We start from the raw sequence: 16,257 nt of genomic DNA on the forward strand, positions 1-16,257 counted from the left end.
CCTCACTAGATTGCTGAGGTTGGCTTTGAACTTGTGATCCTCTTGCCTCAGCCTCCTGAGTTGCTGAGATTACAAGTGTGTACCACCACGCCCAGAAGATTTATCTGTATTTTCTTCAGATAAAAACAATATAGGGCTAGGGATGTAGTTCAGTAGTAGCGAACTTGTCTAGCATAAGTGAGGCCCTCAGACCTCAGGTTGGATTCCCCAGCATTGTAAAAACAAAAAGCAAATGAAAAAACCTTATTCTTCCCACTGGTACAAACCAAAGAGCATCTAATACTAACAGAAAGCAAAGTCCACATGATAGCCCATTGATTTCAGTAGCTCAGCAGAAATTGACTTTTTTTTTTTTCTCTCTCCCACTTGGAAAGTTTGGTCCATGAGATTATTAAAACAAACCAGGCACATGTTAGTATTCTGGCATAATTTGTTAGTTGTAGTAGTTTGTTCTTTACAACGTGAATTTGCAGCATAAGAAAATATCAAATGACTAAAAGTCTTGTTTGCTGCCAAGATTTCATAGTTGAAAAAGTATCATTTGGAAAAGGGAGTGTCGTACCTCTAGAATAAATCTGCAGGGTTTTCTTAACCAATCTCTTTTTAGCTAGCTCTTTCATTGCTGTGACCAAAGAACCTAACAAGAACAACAGAGAGGAGAAGAGTTTATTTTGGCTCACGTTTCAGGCCAAGGTTGGCTGGCTCCATAGCTCTGAGATCAAGATGGAAGTACATGGTTGGGGAAGGTAGCTCAGGATATGGCAACCAGGAAGCAGAGAGACCAAGCTCTGTTCATCAGGGATGAAATATATACCCCCCCAAACACACTCCTACTGCTTGAGATGGTGGCAGACCTTGGCATAAACCACATGGTGCTGGTTCTGCAGGAATGCAGGATTCTGGAGTTATGTAGGCTTTCTACTGAGATTTTAAAGGAAGGCGTGGGAGGGCAGGCAAAGTGTAGCAAGGTTGGAGTTCCTATGGGGTGCCTGGGGATAATGCATGAAGGAAGCTGGAGATCCCCAAGATTAAGAAATGCCAGTGACTAAGGAATTTGTGAAGGAAAGCTGCAAGAATAGAGCAGATAAGCCAAGAGAGGCCAAGTGGGCTGCCACCAGTGAATCTGTAGGAGTATAGCTACACAGCTCTTTGGAGAAACCATCACCATAACATATGCCCTAAATGCTGGATGTGGAGCTATAGCTGGATTTTGATCTTGCTTTAGTCCATCCCTTCATTCTATGCCCCTATATCTTTCTTTTGGAATGGAAACATTTATTCTGTGCCATTACATATTGGATATATGTAACTTGCTTTTTATCTTTACTCTCACAGCTGAGTTTGCCTTGGATCTCAGATTAGATTTTAGACTCAGACTGTTGAGTAATGCTGAAATTAAAGACTATGGAGACTCTTGAAAATGGACTAAATGTATTTTGCATTGTGTGACAGGCATGAGCTTTTGGGGATCAGGGGTGGAATACTATGGATTAGATGAGGTATTCCCCCCAAAAGTGTAAGATAATGCAAAAATTTTCAGAGATGAAATGATTAGATTGAGAGTTGTGGTCTCCTCAGTGGATTAATCCACTAATTGTAACTGTAGGACACTGGGGACATGACTTTAAGTTACTCTTTTCATCACAGAAAAGCAAAAACTGACCAGAACACAACCCAAACTCTAAAGAGTTCAACAGTTATAGCTTTGCTAGATGTCTACATTGCAAACCAAATCTCAATAAACTCATTCAACAAAGCATTTATGGAACAAGTCTTTCAAGCCTGGTACTGTGTGAGGCTTTAGGGATAAACTTTGCCTTTTTCCTCAAGGAGCTCATATCCCTGTAATAGAGCCTGAGCCACCATTGTTGCTTTTTGATCTTCAGCAATAGCAAACAGAGGAAAGAGAGGACCACAGGACAAGCTATTTCAGGTATGTTGGGTGAGAGATCTCATGTGGTTAATTCCAGTTATTTTACTTTAAACACCTTTAATAATTGGTCTGGAAATTTTTTATATAAAAATGAGTTTAGGTAGATTTTATGTGGGTTTCAGTTCTCAGAATAATAACCAAGCATGTGAGCTTTGCGTGTTGTTATTTTAGATTTGGGGGAGCAGGGACTAGGTAGGAGTATAGCTACACAGCTCTTTGGAGAAACTATCACCATTACATATGCCCTAAATGCTGGAAATTAGATAGGTTTTAAAAAATTAAAAAGATATAGAGGCATAATATGGAAAACACATACCTTGGAGTCAGGCTAGTTGTCTCTGAATCTTGGGCAATCACTTAACCTCTTTAAAACTGTTTTCTTCATCTGTACTTTCTGGGCCTAATTTCTTTTTATTATTATTATTATTATTTTGTATTCTAATTTGTTATATATAACAGCATAATGCATTACATTCATATTATATATAGAGAGCACAATTTTTCATCTCTCTAGTCGTACACAAAGTAGAGTCACACCATTCGTATCTTCATACATGTACTTGGGTAATGATGTCCACATCTTTCCTACCCTCATGCCCCCTCCCTTCCCTTTGCTCTATCTAGAGTTTGTCTAATCCTCCCATGCTCCCCTGCCAACCTCATTATGAATTAGCATCCCTATGTCAGAGATTTGGTTTTGGGGGACTGGCTAACTTCATTTAGCATTATTTTCTCCAACTCCATCCATTTACCTGCAAATGTATGGGCCTAATTTCTATATTGCAGGATTATTTTTTAGATTAGAGTGTTTGTAATCTGAACACAGCAGTCATGCATTATATGGCTGCTGAAATAACTACTAACATTTAACAGTAATCTCAAGACTTTGGGAACAAAGCCAAAGATATTTGGTTGCCTGCAGTGTGTTCCTGTGAAGGTGCACAGAGCAGTGACTGTGATCAAAGTATGCTAGGTGCTACCCAGTCTCTGGTGACAGATGAACTCTTTACACTCTTACTGAGAGGCCTGCCCCATGTACACCTTCTCAGCTGTCCCCTGGTTGAGGACCTGTGGGCCCTAAGAGGAGCCGTCAAACTAGCCCCAAAATGCTTGTACATAAGACAGGGCACCACATAGGGCATTTGTTTCTTTTTGAGCCCTGTAGTCAGGCACTGGGATAATTCAGGGAATCAGGAGGCTAGGGCATTTTTTTTTTGTGACAATAAAGGACTGTTTGTTAAAGGCCTACTTGGTCTCACTAGATGTCAACACAACACTTCTCTCTTTCTTGGAATCAACAGGCTTTTAAGCCAGGAAACATGACCTCAGGCAACTTTGGCTTTCTAAATATTAGTGATTCTGATTGAATTAAGTTATTTCCATTTCCCATTCCTATGACTTTGAGGCTCAAATTCCCAGAAAGGCTGCTTATTTAGACCATGACTCTTTAGACTGGTTATGTTGTAGGTCATTCCATTCTTCAAATATCAGATACTTTTAAAGATTATTTAAATAGAAACATTTCAGATTTCCAGCATAGCAAATGAATTCTACAGTAATGGCAGACACAAATAGATTCTCTGGACAAGGTTTTGTCAGTATTTCTTTCCTCAAGTCTTGGAGTCAATTCGTTGACCTCTTACCTGCTTGGGTTAGTGCCATCATCTCAGCTATAAAAAATATGCTAGCCCTAGCAATAATTTCCTCTTAAGAGGGATGAAAATTAGGGCTGGGGATGTGGCTCAAGCGTGATCGTGCAGCCTGGGTTCCATCCTCAGCACCACATACAAAGATGTTGTGTCCGCCGAAAACTAAAAAATAAATATTAAAATTCTCTCTTTAAAAAAACAAAAGAGGGATGAAATTAACTATGTTGGATTCTCCTCTGTAAGAATGCTCCAAATAAAGCCAGTGAGATATTTTTACCTTAAAGCCCTCAGCCACCAAACTGAGAGATGGCATATTCCATCTCATTTGAGATTCTTGTGCAAATGGATAATTAACCTTGGATCTATGATGCTCTCTTTGGCTGTTTCACTTCAATGCTTTATTACATTTATCCAGCAATAGCAATTTGGTTTGCTCACTTTTCATTTTTTAAGCTTTTGACATCTTGTTTTCACTGAAATATTTAAATTTTAAAATTGTAATTCTTTTTTTTAGGACTTCCCAATCTCAACTTACAATATCTGACATGGCAGGGCTTTGAAGTCATTAATGAGAAAAAAGTGTCATAAAATTGACAATTTTTTTAATAAAAATTGTATGGCTAATGGTAATGGTGGCTAATCTATTTTGCCCCTTCTGTAAGAATGTTTTCATATAGTTGTTTTCAATGAATACATGGCCAACCAAACTAAAGATTCAGTTTCCAGTTGTTTTTCTTCCACGTGACAAAGTTCTGGCCAACAGCATATGAACAGAAGTTATGCACAAATTTGGAGTCATCTCTTCCCCTCCCCACTTTCTTCCATCCTGCTGTTGGGAATGTGGTTATGCTGCTCAGCCACACTGGAGTGTGCAAATGAGAGTAACACCTTTAAAGATAAGAAACTTAACACATAAATATGGTCACCAGCTGTGCCAGCTGACTTACATATGAAAGAAAATAAACATCTATTTTGTCTGAATCATTGTTAGTGTAGGTTTTCTGTTATATACAACCATAACAAACCCCAATAGAGTTAAAATCTTAAATGCAGGCAAAAATCCTGAAGCAGAAGCAACTTAGCAAGAGAGACCCTGTCTCAAAACATAAAAAGACTGGGGATATGGCTCAGCGGTAAAGTGCCCCTGGGTTCAATCCTCAATACCCAAACAAAACAAAGTCAAAAAAAAAAAAAAAAAAAACCAAAACTCTTCAGTAATACTAACAACAACAAACACTTAAATGTATTCATTATATGTAGTATCGATATATCATCCTGTCATAATACTATGAGGTAGGGTCTACAGTTATCACCATTTTACAGATGAAGAAACAGGCAGAAAGTAAACTTAGTATTTTCCCACAATTGCCCACCTAGTTAGGAATATAGCTGTTTGAACACATATGGTTTGCCTTCAGAATCCAGACTCTTGACCATAAGCTATTCTATATCCCATTTAAAAAAAAAATTGTAGTTGAGCACTTGCTTAACATGTGTGGAGGTCCCAGGTTTAATCCCAAGCTCCGCTCCCTCCCACCAAAACCTCCAGTAATTATGTTAAACCTTTGCCAGTCGATTCTAAGTGGTTCTATTTATCAAGTAAATACAACCTTCCTACTGACTAGGCACTACTATCATACATATTGTATACAAGAAATTAAGGCACAGGAAAATTAATTAACCTTCTCAAACTGGCATTTAAACTCACAGCATGGCTACAAAGTCTGTACCTTTCCTTCTGTACTGTCTCACCAAGTAGGAACTGTTTCCCTCAGTTGAAAGACTCTGTGGGGAAAGAGATTGCACTTCAAGAGACAAGAATATCTGCAAATAGTCCCTCAAGTCCATATTTAGGCCCACCATTTGCTTCTTTTAATCTCCTGCTTCGTTTCTAGTCCTCAGCATTCCCGTCTCTGTTGATTCTGCAGCCTGTCTTGACTATCTACCTTTGGCCAGCAACTTTAGCTATGACTCTCAGAGTCTTAAGATTTGTCCATGCCTAGGACTTTTATAATAGTCTCCTGATTCGCTTGCCTGTTTGTTCTTTCTCCCTATTGTCCATTTCTGGTATAGCAGTCAGTCTTTTAACTTAGTTTTTAAAACAATACTCTACTCAACATATCTAGTGTCTTTCCAGTTCAGGAAGAAATCAAGCCTCAGTATGACCTAGAAAGCCCTGGACCACTGCCACCCAAACCTCAGCTTCCACCAAGCTTCTTCTGTATCACATCGCTTAGGTCTCACTGGCAACCTTGCGGCTGCTCAGAGAAACCAATCACAATCCCCTTTAGACTTTTGCCCTTTGTTCTGCTTGTATCTGCAGGAGCCACTCTCCGCATCTTACCACATTGCTTCCTCATTTCATTCAGGCTTCTATTCAAAGGTCTTCCTTTCATACCCTATTCAAACCATACCGTGCTCACATCTCTCTCTAACCTGTTTTTCGTATAGTACTATCATCACTTGTCATAAAGTATTTGTACATTGCCTACTTTCCTCCAAAAAATAAGCTCCATGAAAGGAAAAATTATGTTTTGTTTCTTGATTCTCACACCTAGAACTGCTGGGCATTTAGTTTGAGTGGGTGAACAAAGAAAATCCACTTTCATTTTCAACTCTTCTTGTTCCAGCCCATATGACCTTTGCAGATTGTCCTTTACCTCTTCTAGTTCACAACCAAGCTTCTTTCATATCTGCGTTTTCTCATCTTTTCTTGCCCTTGTAACCTTCTGCCCTTATCTATCCTGCAGTTTAGCTAAAGTTAAGGTTCAAGTTGAAAACCAATAGATCCAATGAAATTTTTCATATTTATTTCACTTTTGTCAATCATTCTCTACTCCTTCAATTATATCTTTGAAATCCTTTCTCTGGTTCTCCTCTTCCAGCTCTCATTGTTCTTTTCTGGTCTCCACCAATCCTTTAAAATCTCTTAATAATGGAGGTGTTCTTTGACACTCATCTTTGGCCCTATCTAGCAGTTGTTCCTTTAGAAACCTCAATCACTGTGATGGGTATTATTCTGCATTGTCTTTTCTATACTTTAGATTTCCAGAGACAGATTTACAAGGCATAAGATCCAACATTTTTAATGGCTTTCTGAAAAGACTGTCCAGTTTACCGTGCTGCTAAAAATGATCAAAGCTACCGTATTTCTCTCCCTGGAGAGACAGGAGTTGAACAAGCAAATTAGAGAGGCGCAAACAAAGGGGCAGAAAATCCCAGAATTCTATTAATAGATAGTGAAAGGTTGGCCTGAGTAGAAGAATCAAGAATGGAAGTCTGAGAATGATTTGATAATATCAAATATTTGATAAGCAATGAGGTACAGATACACTGAAGTATTTCAGCATTTAAGGCCCAGGACAAAGGGAAAGGCTTGGAAACAAGAAGACAATTCATCATGCAATAGATTATTCCTTCCCTTCTCAGAAAGTGATATTTGGGCAGAAACTTATCAAGTAAGGAAACTTTGTGAAACATGTATACAAATCTTGCAACCAACAAACTATGCCTGAAAAGTTCATTGATGAAGTTTAAACATGCTTTGTTATTTTCCCACATCAGTCAAGAGACCTGGAAAGTTCCACTTAGCTCTTGAATCTTCTTTAAGACAGTAAAATAATGCTGGTGAGTAGAAGACCCTTTTCTGTTGGGTGACTAATAGCCCTTCCTCAGAGAGATAAACCCATTCTCCCTTTGGTTGGCCTGGGAATAAGCAGAACCTGGTAGAACACACTGCTTATTACTTCCCCAATTACAGTCAATAAAGACCTAAAATAAAGCCTGTCTGTTGATGCAAACAGACCCAAGACCAAGGCTATTTTGTACTGCAGGAATGTTCTTGAGGGGTGGCCTTAGGCAGCATGATTTATCCCACGAATTTGATTTCCTATCCCTTAACATAAATTCTTTTAACTTTTCTTCCATGCAACACAAATTCTCATCCCTAGATTATTTATCTAAGTAAATTCTCTGAAAGTGAAAATTACTGGATAAAGGGCACGAACTCTCATACCCTACATATACCAGTATGCAGAGTAGTTATGAAACCGGCCAGATACAAGCCATACAGATTCAGCCACTGAGTTGTTAAAGATGACACAGTAAGTGACTCTTTCTAGGCCTCAATTTCCTTAACCATAAACAGATACATACTAAAACACTCAGACCAGCTTTACACTTGGAAAATGCCACTTTGTTCTCAGTTCAATTTTTCATTACTATTAAAGATGAACTTTTTTCATTGTTACTGTTTCTTGGTAAACTGTCATATTCTCTTACTTTTCCTATTTGACTACAGATAAACTACCTTTATTTTTTTAATCTTAATAATCCTTACATTTTCACTGTGTGAAATTTATTTTATGTATACTGGAAGGAATTCACCCTTCCCCACAACAGGTATTTGGTACTGGTAAAACTATCTTGTTCAACAGTCTTACTTTACATATATTTCAGTGCAGGACCTGTTCATCATTGAACTATACTCCCAGTTTGTTTGTTTATTTGCACTGGGGATTGAACTCAGGGGCACATGGCCACTGAGTCACATCACCAACCCTATTTTGTATTTTTCTAGAAAGGGTCTCACTGAATTGCTTAGCATCTCACTTCTGCTGAGGCTGGCTTTGAACTCTTGATCTTCCTGCCTAACTCCCCAGCTGCTGGGATTACAGGTGTCAGCCATAGCGCCTGGCTATTTTGCTCTTTTGAAATGCTACTCTTATGGCATATTTTAGCACCCATTATTAATCTTCCTTTCCTAGTCCTGTTTCTTTTAGGCCAGTATCACAATCGTTTAATTTACTTTACCGTGATATGACCAAGTGAACCCTCAGTTCCTCATTTTTTTTTTTAAACTAACACATGGTATCCCATGATGAACTCTAAGTTTCTTAAAACATTAGCTTCTGGTGATAATTGTTATGAATACCAAGCAATGAGTGAAACAATCCTTGCACCCACCTTAGACCAAATTGCTGGGTTTCTTGGGATCTCCCAGCGAGTCTTTTCCCTTCAACTGCAATGCTTTTCCTCTGTTCAGACCTTCAAGCTGCCCTTCAATAAATAATAAGGAAGTGAAATGCTTTTAAGTTCTTACTTTACTTCGAGACAAAAATGACCAGAGATGCAGACTTTATTTTGTGCTTTCTAGGACAGCAACTATGCTAGCTGGCAGTACTAGTGTGGTGTGCTTGATACTTTCAGATAAAGGGTTCTTCAAATAAGGAAACCAAGTTCCTAAACAGCTTGGAGTCCAGATGAATGGTGGGGAGTAGGCAGCTATTTACTTCTTATATTTCTTTCTCTTTGCTTCTAGGTAAGTGTATGATAATCCAGTGCTTGTTTATCAGAAGCACAAGAAGACAACAAGCATCCCAGGTTCAGAGGCAGTATGTAGGGTGCTTGACTGAGAAAGGCTCAAAAGGACCATTGCTTTGTTCCCAAGGTAAGTCTCACAAAATTTTTACTTCAAAACTGTCTTTAAAATTAGCTTTTGTAGGCTGGGGTTAAAGCTCAGTGTTAATGTCCTTAGCATGCACAAGGCCCTGAGTTAGATCCCCAGCACAAAAAAAAAAAAAAGAAGGGGGGGAGGGGAATTTCCTTTTCTAGCAGGTAGAAGAAAAGCTTATTAAGCATAAGTTCCCATAAAACTTTTTCTACCCTCACTTTTCTGTCTGCCTATAATTGGTATGACATACTCTGCCTCAAGAAAGTCACATCTGTTTCAAAAGAAATATTCTAGAAAAAAATTTTACACAACTTTTGACAATGTGGGCAGTTCCATACAACATAAAAAACTACAGGGCTGAGGTTGTGGCTCGCCTAGCACGTGCAAGGCCCCGAGTTTGATCCTTAGCACCACATAAAAATAAATAAATAAAATAAAGGTATTGTATCCAACTTCTACTAAAAAATAAATATTAAAAAAAACTATACCTGCATACTACGTTGACAATTAATGGACATTTACTAAGTGGTTTTGCTAACAGAAGGCTAGAAATCCCAGCTAGAGACTTAGAAAACATTTCTCATTTCCAAATAGAACATCATTTCTTAATACTACCATAGAATGACCTTAAGGCTTTCTGAGAGAAGCTGCAGGGAGGAAAATACAGAAGTCTTTCTTCTCAGAGGTTACTCAGAGCAGTTTTACAAAAGGACGAGTGTGGCAAAACAAAGATCTAGACTGGTTGTAGAGACTGCTGAGGTGGCTTCTTTCTTGGAAGCTATCTGGCTGAGTGCTTTGGCAGGTCCACATATTCTGTGACTCAGTCATTACTAGCGTACAGGAGCCACATTTGTTCTGAATGAATAAATTTTGTTTTATAGAAGTTTGAGCAGTAAATCTCTGCATCATCAATGAATTTTCAGAATTTGCGAATATGTTTGTGGATAATGACAAACAAGAGAAGAACCTTGATATTATCTTAAATTTTCAGCTGAAGCAGAAATGCCAGTAAAATTAACAAAGCTGGCTAAAGCTATATTTTTCCAACCATGGCAAATACTATGTAGCTATTATCAATGCTTTTAATCCATCATATACTGTGAATTCTATTTACTATTCCATATGCAACATGATACAAAGGTTTCTTTGGAAGACATAATCATATGCACCAATATGTAACTCAAAAGCATTTCTCCCTTAAACTTACCTGATTACAGGCAAAAATGAATAATTTTAATAAATACTTGTTTATACTGGAAAGAGCCTAGAAGTTACAAAACTGCAAAGATTAATCTTTTTAGAAATTGAAATAGAACAAATTCTATATTTTATTAAATCGGCAAATATAATCACCTGGTACACTTTTATTAGCAAACAAATGATGATACTGATGATAAAAGAAAATAGAAGAAAAAAGAAAATGCACTTCAGATCAGAATATCATAAACCAAGTTTTGTGGAAGCTGCATTTTTTTATTTGAAAATCCACCCATTTTGCTAACATACATTTTAATATTGTAAACAAAAATAGAATCTGCAGAGACAATGCAACAAGTATGCTTAAACTCATGTACAGAATTGCTTTCCTACAACAAACTGTCCTTCTTAAGGCCCCTCTCAACCCAAGCGTTAAGATGTATTTACACAAAGCACCGATCAACAGTGCAGTTTAATTCTTCATTAACTAAACTCTTGGCTAGACATTAACTTTAAAGATACTATTTCCCCTTATTTAAAAGGTACATGATCATAACATGGCACAAGCCAAATAAAAAGTTCAAGGATTTTCCCCCCTCCCCTCCCCCAATAACACCTCCTAGAGTTTTACTGAAAAGAAGGAAAGTCTTGAAGTGAAAGCAATTCCTCACATTCATTTTGGAAAGGCCCTAATGTCAAATGGAAAATAATGACATGCCAAGCACAAAGCAGTAAAGATCCTTCCCAATGCACTAATGCTGAATTTAAAATGTAGTGCTTTTCCTAGTCAGTGAACTGTTCCCTTGCAAAATCCTAGGCACAGAATTGACTATAAGGATTAATGCATTTGTAATGCTTCCCTAAAACCCACAGAGACTGAGATTCAGACCTGTGGGCTTGCCTTAATATATTTAGTGCTCTTTATGTCAGCTGAAAAGCATTCTGAATCAGATTCATTCTTGTGGATAAAAATCAAACATACTGTGTACATCCATACTCATTTTCATAAGGAGGTTTGATATAATATTAATGTTATGTAAAATTGATAATCATAAATAAATACAAATACTTAAGGAATGTCTACTGCAAACTGAATATAAATTTTTTTAAAAAGAAAAATTAATTTCAATTAAGTTTCTGTAACTTTGAGGACTGGAGAAAAGAAAAATAATGCATAATTAAGAACTGTGATTTTGATCCCCCAATGAGTCCTGTTGAATTACAGTAAAGGACACAGCTCTTCTTTCCAGGCAGCTTTTCCAAATACAAATTTCACACTTTCCAAATAAGGGCTTTTCTTGGTAGGTTATCGATTATGGGTATTAATAGGAATTGAAAGAACTGAAGGGTTAGTCACCAAAAAGACAGAGCTTAGTCTTAAATCATGGCAATTCTTGGCTTTATAAAGTGTATTGGTACGTTCTATAAACTAGTCCCAATTTCCTTCGTGGGCCTTCACTGGGTTACTGTAGCATTCTAATGGAAGAAGAGTTTAAGAGACAGCAGTTTGGATTTTGCTGGAAGTAAGGATTCGCCACTTGAGCACTTGTCTTTTTGGAATAATTCCATTCTCTCTTATCTAGTTACATAAACTGTATCTGGAAAAGAAAAAGAAAAAGACATGTGTAAGTTAATTCATTGCATTATGAAACGTCACAAATAAAAATTCTTTGTGGACTTTGTTATTAAATGGGCCAGAAGAGTTTACTTATCACAAAACGTAGTTATAAAACAAAGTCAGTCTTACTGACTTTTGTGCCTGAACTCAATATTTGAAGTATAATTACAGGGCCAGAAGAGTTTACTTATCACAAAACGTAATTATAAAACAAAGTCAGTCTTACTGACTTTTGGGCCTGAACTCAATATTTGAAGTATAATTACAGGAACAGACTTCCAAATATCTAAGTACTAAAACTAAGGTACGCTTGGGGGAAAGAAAAGAAAGAAGACCAATGAGCTATTTTTCTATGACAGATTCAAAACATCTACATAAGCACAAATATTCCATGTAAAATATCATTTGGGAAATCAAAATGTAATTTCCAAATGATATAAAATTATAGACAATAAAAGGAAGAATGTTATGCTGACTAAACCATATCTTTACTAATATAAATAAAGATCTGTAAGATCTATAAAGAAATACTTTTCAATAGGGAATCAATCAATGTTCACTCAAAGGTAACTTCCCTCATGATTTCTCTAAAACTGCCTATCCAAAGATATTAATAAGGTAGATGTTTATTAACTTGCCAAATAAGAAGAGTACAAACTCATAAAGATCTAGCAGGTAAATGTAAACTGAGGGCCAGAGCACCAAGAAGATCAAAATATACTGTCTTCCAGGAAACAAAGGCACTGTAAATCATATGCAGAATCCTTCTAGTTGAAAGGGCCTAAATATTCCTTTGCTCTTAATTTAAAACCAAGCTGTTTACAAAATAAATAAATAGATGACTGTTTTTAAATGAAAAGGCACACATAAAAGAAATCACTGAAATGAATCCTTCACAATTAATCCTGGTTAAAACTAAAGATGCTCCCAGTTAATCTCTAATACAATGTTTAAAATTATGGTGTCCTCTACAAGTCTTTGAAGATTTGCTAAAATATCTAATTTTTAAGGGTGATATTTGATCGTATCCATTTGCTGTGAGCAGTGGATGCTTCAATATGTAAGATGGTCCTTTGATTTCATAACTTCTAATTATGTTGAAGATATTTTTTCAAGTTGTTTCTCTTTATGTCCTATTTTGACCCATTTTTATTCTTCATCTAAAGAATAGAGGAGTTGGCAGAGAAGAAAAAAAAAAGGGAACCTAGAGTCCTTTAAAGAAACAGAGGAGGAGAAGAGCGAATTGTAGTAAATGTTTGGTAAATTTTTAAAAAGTATTTAAGTCCCCATCTCCCCCAACAAGCAGCAATACCTAAAGTGATTTATAAGAAATCCTCCAAAGAGAGCTCTGCAAAAGGGTCCTTTCCTGAAGCTCTGTGAGGACTGTGACTGGAGGGGCTGGATGCTGCCGACAGCTGGGGGAAAGAAGACAGAGAGAGGGAAAGAAAAAAAGATCTCAGAATGACAGAACATGAAAGCAGAAAATGTAATGAAAGAAGAAGTGGTTTTTGTTTTGTCACCTTTAATAAATATAAAGGTAGCCTTTGTAGAAAATGGAATTAAAACAAAAGTTTTAGTCACATGTCAAGTTAAAGGGTATCCAATGGCATGTGTTTTCCAGAAAACAAATTCACGTTTCTGAAACTTCAAAGAAATAAAGTCTTTTACTCAAAAAGGTCAATATAAGCTGACCTGTGATTAAGACTTTAGTGTGTGGGAGGGTGGGGAGGTACAGGAGACAGGATACATAAACACATGCATATGCATGTGTTTACACTGAGTAAAGATAGCTTCCTTTGCCCAGGCTATCTGTCCAATGTTGTATGAACTCTGACTTTAGTTCAGACCCAACATATCTAGCAATACTCTCTCCTTCCTTTCTTACAAAGGGTAGAAGTTAACATGGAGTTGTCTTCTGCCTATTTATCTAGACAATCTGTAGTTGACATGCACACTGTCAGAGGTGAAAGAGATCTTGGAGTTCACCTAGTCTGAAAGTCCAGATACTGCACCTGAATAAGGGGAACACTTCAGATTATTGATTCTTAGAATCTAACCATCCTTTAATATATTACAAGGTAGTGAAACCAATGAATTTAGTAACATATCTTTAGTGATCTCCCAAAGAAAAGATACTTCTCAAGAACCAAGATGTTAATTTTCATATATGTATCTCTTTCACCAAATTGACTTATGAGTATTTTAAAGCCAACATGAGGAACTTTAGTTTGGAGCAAATTGTTCATTCTTTTTCTCCCTTTATACAGGATTGCACAGGATGCAAGCATAGGACTCTTTTGAAATGAGCTATTTCAACTAAGCATTAAATCAAAGTTCACAGTGGAAACAGTTTCACTTCATACTTCCAACATTCAAATCCTATAAAGAATTTAAAGCCATAAAAACCTCTATGATGGTCTAAAATGATCTCTTTTCCACATTTTTACTTAAAAAATAAACAAAAGCAAAAGAAAAGCACTATAAAGAATGAGTAGATAATGAGTTTTCACAAATATTACATCACCAGTATAAGCAATCTTTGTTTCAGAAATAAATGTTCAAAGACAATAAAGAAGATGACAGAATCATGCAGGGAGCTACAGATGGGAGAAAGGGCAGCATATGGGCTTGAAGTTTCAAACATCATCCATGTAGGGACAGACTAAAGTATAACTTTATTGGAGAGAGATCCCCATCTTCCCTCTGCAGCCTACATATGAAAGCCCATTCAGAAGTGGGATAACTCCAAGTAGTCGTTAGTTATTCAACTGGAAGACAACATTCACATGTATCTCCATTATTAACTGGGTTTCTCTCCAAAATAAATTTTCTTTCATTTAAAGTTAAAACAATAAACCCTGCTCATTATAGACTGCACCCCAATCACAAATTTCCTATGAGAGCTTCACGCTAAAACACACTTCTTAAGTCACTCATTTCCTTAGGGCAGCAATCTGAAGACCTGATAGCCCCACAAGCAGATGCCCCTGAAGAATGCAGACCAAACAGACAAGATTATTCTTTGATATATTTTACATGGGCGAGCTGCTAGAGAGAAGTCCAAGAAGCTGACAAACAATGTTGAACAAGATCAAATTTCCTTGGGAAAAAGTACTGGTTTTTAATTTCTACTAAACTCTATTAGTCTCTTAAATTGGTAAGACAGACTGACCAAAACACACACACACACACACACACACACACTATAAGCATTTAGCAAATTAAAACAAGATTGATGCCACCAATGAGAAAACTACAATTAATATACCTGCAGTAAGTTTCTTTTCATAAATATCCATCTGAAACAGACAAATCCATAGACCAGACTGGTGTGGCTACTGTACAGTTCTAAGGACCGGGACACGAGACACTACCTCGTCCTATCCTGCTTTTCCAGCACTAATACCAAAGCACAGACATACATGCACTGGTGAGAAAGTAGTCAGCAAGAAAATAAAAGAGAAGGAAAGGAAGAGGCTGCTTATATTACTCATCAAGTAAAATAAAAGACCCTAAAGGGACAGTGGGATTCCAATGGGTCAGAAACAGCAGGATTTTAAAAGTTTGATTGAAAGTCACCTGAAACTTTGAAAGCTAAACTTCTTTTACTTAAAAGTCTTCTTTCTCTTTTTTCTTTCTAAGACAGGGTCTCATGAAGTCGCTGAGGCTGGCCTCAAATTTATAATCCTCTTGCCTCAGCCTCCCAATCACTGGCATTACAGGAGTGTGCCACCATATAGGGCAACTGACATTCCTTTATTTATCATTCTTTTGAATAAATTAAAGACCATGATTATAAGGTTGCTAAGGAACATAAAAATGGCATAAAACAAACCTAAAACACCACCTGTTACACATTAATTTCAAATAATATTCTCTATCCCAAAATTCACAGATTAAAAAATTAGTACAAGTATCAATCTGTTCAAATCAAAGTGGTTTATATCACAACTAATGATATTCAAACAAAAGCTGTTAAATCTTACTGCTCCTATATTGAGAAACAAGAGCAGAATACAAATAAAGATACAAAAATTGACACTGAAGATGGAAACTTTTGAAATTTCTCCACCACACTAATCAGTCTTTTAAAATTATATACATACTATATATGTTTATATATTTATACATTAAAAAATATATTTTATTGTTACCAAAAATCTTTGCTTTTATCTTCAGAGTAAAGATTTTTATTGTATTTAATATAGTAAAAATAGTACAGAAATCACATATTAATAAAGACAAACATACTTAATAAAATTTTAAAAGTATATAATTCTATTTACAGACTATGCCACATAAATAGAAATATTGTTTTATGAGGTTTAATTTCATTACAGTTCTATTTTTCACACACACACACACACACACACACACACACATCTAAAAATGAAGGGGGAAGAGAAAA

The 16,257-nt window shown here is 36.5% G+C and overlaps 1 protein-coding gene across 13 annotated transcripts in view; it reads right to left on the reverse strand.

Annotated features, from left to right (window-relative positions):
• Nucleotides 1–10,390: 10,390 nt before the first annotated feature.
• The window catches only part of Picalm (phosphatidylinositol binding clathrin assembly protein), a 100,386-nt gene continuing 94,519 nt past the window's right edge, over nt 10,391–16,257 (reverse strand). For 12 of the 13 annotated variants that reach the window (XM_026384669.2, XM_026384667.2, XM_026384668.2 and 9 more), the window contains 2 exons: nt 13,162–13,264; nt 10,391–11,829 (listed from right to left, as the gene is read on the reverse strand). In XM_026384669.2, the coding sequence (XP_026240454.1) occupies nt 13,172–13,264 (93 nt within the window). In that variant the 3' untranslated portion in view covers nt 10,391–11,829; nt 13,162–13,171. The remainder of the gene's footprint in view (nt 11,830–13,161; nt 13,265–16,257) is intronic. The other variant, XM_026384663.2, reaches the window with a different exon arrangement.

This window comes from Urocitellus parryii, chromosome 4 (assembly GCF_045843805.1).
Source record: "Urocitellus parryii isolate mUroPar1 chromosome 4, mUroPar1.hap1, whole genome shotgun sequence".
Lineage (NCBI taxonomy): Eukaryota > Metazoa > Chordata > Mammalia > Rodentia > Sciuridae > Urocitellus > Urocitellus parryii.